Here is an 11,553-nt window from a genome sequence, read left to right as displayed (position 1 = left end):
AACGCAACCCCTGGATGTCGTAGATGTCAAATCAAGTACTATTTATTTAGACAACCGATACTTATTTCTAAAACTATTCCTACATTTTCTATTTTTATAATAATTCAGTTATAAAAACGTAGAAAATAGTGTGTAAGGCACTTGCTAACCAGAAGGCTGGCGGTTCAAACCCACCAGCCACTCCTGGGAAGGAAGGTTGGGCAATCTACTTCCGGAATGATACCACATCAGAAACACAAGAAGGGGCTGCTATGAGTCGAATCTGACTCAGTGGCGCCGAAGAACAACAACACTTCTTCATTTCAGGAAAACTTGTTGATTGGGGTACAGTTTTCCTAATGCACACAGGGAATGCTCAATTAACGTCATTGCCCAACTGACGGTATTAATTCTAAAAGGGTAGTTCTTTTAGCTTAGGCAGTTGCTTGATTTCTACAGAAAGTATGATTTTCTTTTCTCTTATTCCAGAATGTTTAATATAGCATTATTATATTAAATATAATATGCATTATTTTTAGTCCTGTTTTCTTGGGTTTCTGCAGTTGAATTTCCATTATCTAGTGAGTATTTAATAACTTACCATCTGGTACCGCTGCTGCTAGATAATAACCTAGTAGAATTTGGGAGTAAATGCTCACAAATGATGAAAGGTCTTACTGCAGCAGATTTTTTCATCACTGAAAATCATCCTTAGTTCCTAAGGTTTTTTTTTTTTTTTTTTTTTTCCCTGCATTTTTGACCTAAAGGTACTTACCATATACATTGCTTCAATTTGAAATCTTTGAGGGAAATAGTAAGTATAAGCCAAATAGTCAAACTGGGGCCCTGGGAGTAGTTATTGAGGATTCCACAGCTTCCACCTATAGTTTCTGGGCACTGGTACGGAGCCAGGATAACTGCATTAAGACCTCTAGTTTTGAGATTTGGGTCTCCAGGGATCTATCCAGTTCTATTGAGTTGTGCATTTAACTCTAGGCTACCATGTTACTTAACATCAAGTCACCACACACTGAGCATGCGTATTTGCACATACATCCTCTTTTCTATCATTTTAGTTACTTAAAGGCTTTTAATCCTTTGCGGATCAGTTATGAATAACAGATTTTTGTAGTTTGATGATAGTTATATTTGTCCTCTGTATGATTTTAAATTTTCTTGCAACAATCAGAATTCTAATCATTTTAGCAGTCTTATACAAAAAATTCTCTATATTCTTTCAAGGTCAAGTGTATAAATGAAGCTAAGGTCTTTAAAACTTTTGGAAAATGTGGTGGTTAAGTTTGTGTGTCAACTTGGCTGGGCCTGGTTGAGTGGCTGGGGAGCTGGTGGTAATTATTCCCTATGATGAAAACTGTCAATCAGCTCCATGGTGGGACCTAACCTCAAGTAGCTGAGTAGCTGCTTTAGGAATGTGGTCTGCTTCTGGTATATAAGAAACAGCTTTGGGAATGGTCTCTAGCTTATGGCATGCTTGAACCTTGCATAGCCGTCTCATTGTTCAGCAGCCTGCCATGCTCTGCAGACCTTGGGACTTTCAATGGACTTGTATGAAAGGCCTGCCCTGTAGTTTGGTAACATTAGGATTGTGCCCTTTTACTTGTCAACCTTGGGCTTGTCAGCCTCAGCAGCCAGCAGCTGTCTGAGTGAAGTAAAGCCTCTAGCTCCAGTGGGCCAGGAGCAGGAGGCAGAGCTGAAGCCCAGGCCTGAGGGGCTTTCACCCAGCCCCTAGAGCCTGGCACTTTGAACTCGGACTTCTAACCTCCCGAACTGTAGGAGAATAAACTCCTGCTTGTTAAGGCCATCCCATTTGTGGTGTATTTTCTGTTAGAGCAGCACAGAGGTAACCAAAACAGAAAATATGTTCAAGTTTAAGCACACACACAAATCTTTAATTATATAAATGAAACGTTTTAATTTTATGAATCTTATTTTTTTCCCAATGTGTTTTTAACATCTTTAACCCCATCCTTACCAGAAGTATAGCCTACTTCTTGAGCTCTTCTAAATGATCTTTATCTACAGTTTAATTTCATAATAAATCCTTTATGTTTTCTTTAAGGAGAAATGGTCTTATAGATCAAGATTTTCCTCTAAATGTGTGATTCAAGAAGTTTATATAATGTAATGAGATGAGTAGGCATACGATTTTTATTTTTCCAAAAGCCCTGAGCTCAATACCACCCATTGATAAGCACTTTTAATGATCTAGTAAATCAATTCAAAATTAAATTAAGCTTTTATAAGTTCATATTAGATTTAACCAGTGGTCTAACTTACTGATGGAAAACTCTTACATTTACTGAAATTACAGATTTAGCAATGAAACATTCCTTTAGCTATCTTTGCCACAATAGCAAAATAATGTTACACTTTGTTCCTTTACTCCCTCCCACCCTCTTCAGAAACAGGGATGTTATTATGTGGTCTTATTTTACATCCTGACCTCACTCACTTGAATATGGAGGACATGATTTCTACTTAGGTTAGAAAGCTATCTCTGTAACTTAATTACAACTAAGGACGTAAAAAAAAACCTCTATAAATTTTAATTCTTAAAACAAGCTGTGAGATTAAAATAAAAAGTACTTCTTTGAAGATTAGAAAACAGAGTAAAACAATTTTATGTATTTTTAATATGGAAATCATGTGACTGCTAAAGATGCAATAGATATAAAAGTTTGATTTTTCAGCAAGACTTCTTATATTTTATCTAAATGGTGGCTGCATTAGTATTTCAAAATTCAAGTTCTCTATCTCCTCATCCCTCATTTTTCAACTGTTCAAAATAATGGCCTTATCATTTTCCTTTACCACAAAGCAACTAAAAGATGGTAAAAAAAATCACAGTAATTTCACAGGTGTTCTATGTACTGGTATAGGAAAGAATGCTGACTCTTTATGGTTGTTCATGGCCCAATCCAAATCATACAACACTCTGTATCCAACGAAGGGTTTTAGAATAAACAAAAGAGAGACCTCTTAATTATTTAGTGCAGTAGGTTTTACATTTATGGAGCCCATAAGCTGATTTTGTGCTGAAAGTAAAAAGAGTCTCAAGACTTTGAATGAACTCTCCAATGCTGGAATCTTAGCTAATTCAGGAAAATTAGGAACATGTTGGTAACCCCTAACCTTTTTTTTAAAGTGACCTCACCCTAGGCAAGTAACCATTCCCTGATGCCATTGTTGGAGACAGAATTTCTGGCTGAAAGATCATTTTTCTGATTCAAATTGGCCTGCATTTTTTAATCATCTCCCTTTCCTCAACATTTCACTCTCCTGACTATAGTGTCAACATTTATCTTCAGTAAAGTCTGAAGCGGTTCAATTCCCCTAGCCGTCTTCCTCTTCATACCCATTACATCGCAACCCCCATTCCTATTGCCCTTGTTTCACATAGATTTTGCTAAATATTAGACACAGCACATGACCTACAATCTTCCAGTGTCTTCGAGCAAATCGATATAAAGACATTTGATTAGAGCGATGGTAAACTTCTCTTAGGCTTGGGATTTAAAATAGCTCCAGTTCTTCAACTTTTAAAGAACCTGCAGCGCAAAATTAAAATTTAAAAAATTTAAAATAAAGAAACCGCTCCCCTTTTTAACCTTTAGCTCCGCCCACCGCCTCCTCCCTCAGGCGTCCAAGAGAAACTTCAGGAAACCAGAGGGGGCGGGGCGGTGACGTCACGACGTCGATGCGTCACGGAACAGCGGCAGCTGCGGCGCCGGCTGTGGCTGCGGCAGCAGCGGCATTTTAGTCAGCGGCGGCGGCGGCGGCGGCGGCGGTGGTGGTGGGGCTGCTGCTCCTCCCAGCATTCTTGGCGCGGCCATTTCAGCCCCATCTTGGCCAAGGGGAGGGAGCTCCAGCCGCCGCTTCAGCAGTTTGAATTTCAGTTTCTCCAGGATTTGCGAGGCGAGCGCACGGAGGAAAAGCTGAAGAAGATAACGCCGCTACCTCATACAACTGGAACGCTTTCCCTCGCTGGCCAGCGGTCCGCCGCCGCTGCCCCTCACTCGAGAGCCGCGAGGGAAGGCCGAGACTGCCGCCGCCCGCCCGCGGGAGTGGCTCCCCCTATAAGGGGAGGACCGAGCCGGCTTTCCCCTCCTCCGGAGAGGGTTTCCGCCAAAGACAGTCGACATGTCCCTGGGGCTGTGGTCTGGCTAAAGCCGGGGAGCGAGGGCCGCCCTCCCGCGCCGCAGCCCCACCACTCGCCCGCGGACCTTCAGTCAGCCCCGGCCGGCGGCTACGGGCTGAACCAGGAATCCCTGGCTCCAGACTCGCCGCTCCTCCCCCTTCATCCCTCAACAGCGAAGAGCCAGGAGCTGACGCCGGCACCGGCTTGAGGATCCCGAGCGGAGCAGCACCGCCCCTCACGCCGTCGCCGCCGCCTCCCACTCCTATCTCCCAGTCAAGGCCTGCTGACCGCGCTGAGCGCCGAGCTGGACTGACCACGGCGGCCGGGAGACCGGGCGAGAAAGCATCGGTCTTGAGTTGAATTGAGGCGCCGTGCCTGCGGGAGGCGAAAAGGAAGGAGGAGCCGTGGTAAGAGTGAGACGGCTGCAGAGCCGAAGAAACAGACACTGCGAAGGAAACGGGGAGGAGGATGTCTCACAGAGCGGCCGGCTTCGGGATCAGACCGTGACTGTTATAGCGGCGGACCTGAGACCCCAACGTGGACTCGGAATTTGTCTTTTGCGGCTGGTGCTCCGCCGTTCCCGGTTTCCGGTGGGATCCCAGAGGAGCCGGAGTGCTTCTCTGTCCTCCAGCCGCCTTCACCATGTCCAAGATGCCGGCCAAGAAGAAAAGCTGCTTCCAGATCACCAGTGTCACCACAGCCCAGGTGGCCACTAGCATCACTGAGGACACCGAGAGCCTGGACGACCCGGACGAGTCACGTACGGAAGACGTCTCCTCCGAGATATTCGATGTTTCCCGGACAACGGATTACGGCCCCGAGGAGGTCTGCGAGCGCAGCTCCTCGGAAGAGACGCTCAATAATGTTGGGGATGCGGAGACCCCTGGGACCGTATCTCCAAACCTCCTTTTGGATGGGCAGCTGGCGGCCGCCGTGGCTGCTCCCACCAACGGAGTAGGCACCGTTTCGGCCCGGAGCGTGGCCAACACCCAGGCGGCAGTCGCCACCGCGGCCCCCGCCTCGGGGGCGCCGGGCTGCGCCTCCTCAGTCACGGGCTTGCCCCCTGGGCCAGGGACTCCATCGCAGCCTCCCGCCACTTGTAGTTCCCGTTTTCGCGTGATCAAGCTGGACCACGGGAGCGGAGAGCCCTATAGGCGCGGACGATGGACGTGTATGGAATACTATGAAAGAGATTCGGACAGCAGTGTCCTGACCAGGTCTGGAGATTGCATTAGACACAGCAGTACTTTTGATCAGACTGCGGAGCGGGACAGCGGTCTGGGCGCCACCGGGGGGTCGGTGGTGGTAGTGGTGGCCGCGGTGCAGGGGGCGCACGGGCCCGACTCGGGAACTGACAGCTCCCTGACTGCTGTGTCACAGCTACCCCCGTCGGAGAAAATGAGCCATCCCGCTTCGACCCAGCCGCCGAGTTTTGGTGTTGGACAGCCGCCGCCTCCACCCGTAGGTGGGGCTATGGCTCAAAGCTCGGCTCCGCTGCCCCCGTTCCCCGGGGCCACTGGCGGGCCACAACAAATGATGGCGATTCCGCAGCCAGGCCAGACCCAGGGAGCAGGGCCCGGTATGGCTCCTCCTGGACCCAGTGGACAGAGTCTGCCATCGACGAATGTAACCCTGGCGCAGCCCAGCGTGTCCCTGCCTGCACAACCTGGCCCGGCCGCCGGAGCATCTGCGACTCAGCAGCCCCAGCAATTCGCGTATCCTCCGCCTCAAATGCCGCCGGCCCATTTGCTGCCCGTCCAGCCTTCCGGCCAGAGTGACTACCTGCAGCAACATGTGGCTGGTCTGCAGCCGCCCAGCCCAGCGCAGCCTTCGTCTAGCAGCGCCGGAGCGAGCCCTGCCACGGCAGCCAGTCTTCCGGTAGGCACCGCCCAGAACGCCGCCTCGGTGGGCGCGCAGATGTTGGGCGCCTCTTCCCAGCCCAGTGAAGCTGTGGCCCTGGGCCTGGGACCGGCGCAAGGAGGGAAGGCTGCTCCTTGTCCACCCGCTGGAGTGCCCCAAGCTGCTGTGGGAGGCGTGGTGCAGCCGGGCCTGGGCCTTCCTGGGCCTCCGCAGCCCCAGTCGGTGCCTCCGCAGCAAGTGGGTGGCAATAGTCAGGTGTCAGTCGTGCCTGGTGGACCTCACGCCGTGGTGCCCGGTGTTCCAAACGTGCCTGCAGCTGTGCCCGCTCCAAGCGTGCCTAGTGTGTCTACCACTTCTGTTACTATGCCAAATGTTCCCGCATCTTTGGTCCAGCCGCAGCAGCTGAGCAGCCATACGTCAGTCAGCAGGAGCGCCAGTATCATCCAGCATGGCACATCCAACGCACCAACAAGCCTACCACAGGCCGACCTAAGCCAGTTTCAGACTCAGCCTTCAGTCGGGCAAGTTGACGATACTAGAAGAAAATCCGAACCCCTACCTCAACCACCACTTTCTCTTGTTGTTGAAAATAAGCCTGTTGTGAAGCCTCCTGTTGCAGATGCTCTGACAAACCCTCTTCAGTTAACACCTATGAACAGTCTCTCCACCTCTGTATTCAGCATAGCTATCCCTGTTGATGGTGATGAAGACAGGTATGAAAATTTTTATTTTAAATATTTGATAGTAACACTTGGCTAAACACTGTAGCTTAATAACAACTTTGGGAGCTTTCTTTTTCTAATTTGAGCTCCTTTGCATTTTTTTTAAATAGAATATTTAGTTTGTGTTTACTAAAGTTGATTTACCAGTTCATGGAAAAGAGTTGAGTTTTAGATTGCAGACTTAAAGATGAATAATGAAAAAATGATCTTGTCAGGTTGTTTAAAAGCACTAAAATCTGGGTAGGGATGCAACATTGTGTGTTTAAAAAGGTGGTTTTTAGCTCCATCCTCAGATTTTAGAACTGGTAGCTAGTAGGTTATGGTCCTTAGGATTGTACCTTTCTTAGAAATCAGTCACACTGGAACACTTGCGGCATATTTATCAGTGTGAGTTTCAAGGCAGAGATGTGAAATTATTTCAAAAAGTTTTCTATTCTGGAAAGCCAGAAGAAACACTAATAGAAAAAGAGCCACATAAGTAATCTCCAGTATATCTGAAAGGCTGGAGAGAAAATGATGAAATATCGAATCCAGCTTTTAAGTGCATACTTCCTTAAGCCTTTTAATAAAAGGGAGTGGAAGGTCAGGAGACTTCACAGTGACTTCTCTCATATATTATGGTTTGTGGGTTGTTTTTTTTTTTTTTTTTTTTAAGCAAAAAATGTGTTGGAAAGATTTTCTTATTTTCCATTCTCTTTGCTGTAGAGAGGAAGGTATGGAATATACTCTTTAACAGTAATAAAAGCTGTAGTCCTTGAAATTACAGTAATTTTAGAGTAAAAGTGTAAATACTAATACTTTGCTCCCTCTACTTAAGGGATGCTCTGAGTGGTTTAAGTGAAAATTAGTGTATTTTCACACTTATACCATGACAGTTGATGTTTGGTTATGATTTAATGAGGATTTTTAGTGGTTTTGTGGAACTGTCACTTGAAAGTAAGGCGTATAATACAAATAATTTAAACCAAGTTGTTACAAAGCTTTAAAATTAAATTTAAAAGTTACAGAGAAAGTTTCAGGCACTTGACTTCTATTTGCTGGAATTTTGTTTTGAGAGAGAGGTTAATTTTAGATGTGATGAAAGGTCAAGACTATTTTTATGGGTTTCTAGAATAATTGGTATGTAAAATACAATGAGATCTTTTAAAGCTTTTTCTGTGTTTCTTCTGAGTTCCTTCAAATGCTTTACTTTCTGCTTCTAATAAGCCTTGGATTTTTGTTACATATTTCTGTTGGTTTGAAAAATACTTACTGCATTTCATCATCTCTGCTTATTGTAATTCAAAGTTCATCTTTTTTTATAGGTGACTCGTGGGGAGACTTTCCTCCATTTGAGAATTATTAGAGACAACCATGAGTCCATAAGTGAGCTCAGCTAGCTAGCTAGTCGTTGAGAAATTTGATATGGATGATGCTTACCAAGTAAATAAATTAATTCTACAAACTGCTCAAAAGAATTTCTCATTTACTTTTATAGTTCCTTCCATCTTTCACTCTTCACACACAGGGACACACCCAAAATGTAGATGTATAGAGTATTTTATCACCTTTGGTAATAGAAGGCATCTTCTCTTTTCTAGCTGCCATATGCCAAATTTTTCTGGTGGTTTGCTAAATAACTATTTGCTTATCTCTCTGCTTGTATATACTGCCCCCATCTCATCAAGAAATGATGGCTGGTTTCCCAGTCTCTTCTGGGCCCCCTCCCAACATTTATATCCACCCATGAATGGAGATTACATTTTCCCTCCTCTTCACACCTCTCTGTTTACAGCAAATGTAATTATATTCCCTAAAACTTTAATACGATGATGTGGCATGAAGCAGAGATCTTTTGACACATGGAAACTCTGGGATGTATTCCTTAGGATATGACCTCAAAAATTCATTTATTTCTTCTCTTTATTGAGAAGAGTTAATCTCAAGAATATCAGTTTAAAACGTGAATGTTTGAACTATAGATATTACTGTATCAGTGTTTATAGCAATTGCAACCGTTATTTCAGGGCAGGGTTTTAATGTGTGTGCAGTTCCTTGACCCTCCTTTCCCAGTCTTTTAACATTTGCATTGCATATCAAATATGCCTTCCTAATTTTGTTACTGTCTTTTGGTTTTTAACTTGCTAGTTTCTAAGATGTAATCGTACACATTTGACTGTTTTGCCATTGGACCCAACACACCTGGTGAAGGAATAAATCCATTAAGTAGAAATAGCAGTCTTTTTTTTTTTTTTTAATGGAAAGCCTTTGTAAAAGAAAAGGGCATTTTAAAGTTTCATGTTTGTAATTAAATAACACAGTTTTTCCAGGCGTGTTTAATTACAGAGATGAGTACTTTTGAGGAGACAGTACTATCTGACAAAAAATCTTAATTTTAATATGGTGATTTTGGGTTGCCTTCTCAAAATTTATGTACAGTTTTATTTGCAGTCATTCACATGTAAAATAAATCGAGATGAGAAGTCTTGAGTAATTATGGTAGAAACGTTGTAGGTAGACAAATTTCAGATCCTAAGGAAGTGTTTATACATTATATTTTTGTTTTAAAAAAAAATTTTTTAAGGTGTTAGTGAAAATAGGCTATTTAAGAAGGATAATGAGAGATTGGCAAAAAGATAGACGTTAATGTAGGAAACTATCTTGTGCTTTTGCTTCCAATACCTGATACGATGCTATCTAGTGGCTCATTTTTTTAACTATTTATATTAAAGAACCAGAGTTTATCTTTGTAAATTTTAATAATATTGTCATAACGTTTAGATGGAGTGATAGTTGTATGATACAAAGTAAGAAAATACCTTAAAGTTCCCTTTTAGCCTTGTTATTGACCCTATCTCATTAATGACAGTAATGTTCATGTAATACCATTTTGTCCTCTGAATAGGAAGTAGTATGGTTAGTTGTTACGATTCTTGAGATTGGTTTTGTGTAAACTGGATTACATGATAATGGTTGAAAATAATAGTTCCTAGAAAAATACACAACCACTTTGTGAACATTACAAAATTTGCTTAAACTACCTGTACATTTAACTTATTTCTCTTCTGTAAATGAGGGTGGTGCAAAATATTACTGGTCCTTTTGGAAAAGGAGCAGGGTCCAGATCATTTTCCATAGATAGCTGACAAGTGTGAGCTCTGTAGCCTGCATTCCAGGAACTCTAATGAATGGCTGCAATTGTGAACTGTCAACTACAGCCAAAAGACTATTGAAAACCTGATTGTAAGGATCCCTTCGAGGCACATATCTTTATATCATAATAGTTTTTATTTATGTAGTTTGTTAATTTACTACTAAAGAAGTATTACTAAATTGTGAATGTTAAGTGGTTACCATATATCCTGGTATATGTTAAAAATTTTGCTAGGACAGTTTTATGTACAGGGTGTGTGTGTAAAAAATGGGGTTCTGTTTTTTTTTCCTTGAGATTTAGATGAAAGGATTATGCAAAGGTATGCCAGGAGACAGAAAGGAATATTTAATACAGTCGCTCTTAACTCTGCTTGTTCAACCTATAAGGACTTAGAGCTCAATTGTATGAAAATCTTAAGTGCATTCCATATTACAATTAATCAAAATTACATACTGCCTACCATCTTGTGTCTATGCCTTTGAGAGTATATTATTACTGAGAAGAATTCTGATAGCACTAATTGGGAAATAGTAAAAACATTTTACTGGATGTGTGGATTGAGTACGTAGTAATGGAATGGAATTCAGTCTGTGTACCAGAAAAAATTGGAAGCAGTCATAGTCTCTAGTGTCCTCAGTAACAAAGAACAGCCCCACCTATCAGATGGTAAAGAAACCAAAGTGAATCTCTCCTAACAGAGGAATGGTTAATAGGATTGTATAAAAGGATCTTGACTCCCTTTCCTAAAACTGCAGCAGTTGGAGGAGGGCAGATAAGCCAAACAGAAGAAAACAGTGAAACGACATGAAATGTGGCCTCAGAATGAATAGGAACTCTTCTTAGTAGAACAATGGTCTAATTCCTTCTCTTAATTGTTTTACACTGGTATGTTTCATTTCTTGAACAGATGTTGTTGTTGTTATGTGCCGTCCAGTTGGACCTGACTCATAGAGACCCCTCCTTGGGTTTCAGAGGCAATATCACTACGGAAGTAGATCACCCAACCTTTCTTTCAAGGAGTGGCTAGTGGGTTTGAACCACCAGCCTTCTGGTTAGCAATCAAGTGCCTTAGGCACTACACTACCAGAGCTCCTATTTGCTATTTATATTACACTTGATGTTACTATGAAGAGGAAGAGAGGCTTTACAAAAACAAACCTGTCTATCTAAATGCAGCCCCCTTAGAGGGGAAAGCAGATTTTTAATAAGAAATCTTAATAGCTGATGGTGTATAAGAGGAATGTATAAAACTCTTGAATTAGAATAAATGCTTTAAGCTTGTACTTTTGGTTTATATTAAATTAGTGGATTTGTGATTTGAGGCTACTGTTTTATGTACTGATTACTGCATCCAGAAAGAATATATATACCCAAATCTTTTATATAATTTAGGTCTGTCTTTCGCACAGCAATTTTTGAACATACCAAATTACTTGATATTTGTTATTTTCTGAATCTGGCATTGTTTAGGGCAAAAGTTAAATCTCCTTCATAAAGATGGGGAACAGAACTAATTTGTTTTATTTCTATACATCATTCTGTGAGTTTTCATAATGTACTTTAATGTGTATACTTCAAGTTTGGCAATGTTGAAGTTAAACTGATTGGCTGCTTATTTAAGAAGTTTATGTATGATTTCTAGTTTCAAGTTGCATGAATTAAATTTAAGCTATGTTGCACTGGATCGCTTGCTTGTCTTT

At 42.7% G+C, this 11,553-nt stretch overlaps 1 protein-coding gene across 1 annotated transcript in view; it reads left to right on the top strand.

Annotated features, from left to right (window-relative positions):
- The first annotated feature begins 4,780 nt into the window (after positions 1-4,780).
- TSC22D2 (TSC22 domain family member 2) overlaps positions 4,781-11,553 on the top strand; it is a 53,698-nt gene continuing 46,925 nt past the window's right edge. The window contains exon 1 of the mRNA XM_007940176.2: positions 4,781-6,711. Within this exon, the coding sequence (XP_007938367.1) occupies positions 4,781-6,711 (1,931 nt within the window). The remainder of the gene's footprint in view (positions 6,712-11,553) is intronic.

The sequence above is a fragment of the Orycteropus afer genome, unplaced genomic scaffold, assembly GCF_000298275.1.
Source record: "Orycteropus afer afer isolate SDZICR_OR568_19922 unplaced genomic scaffold, OryAfe1.0 scaffold00066, whole genome shotgun sequence".
Lineage (NCBI taxonomy): Eukaryota > Metazoa > Chordata > Mammalia > Tubulidentata > Orycteropodidae > Orycteropus > Orycteropus afer.
The sequence above is the reverse complement of the archived record's forward strand: the minus strand, read 5'-3'. Positions and strand labels throughout refer to the sequence as shown.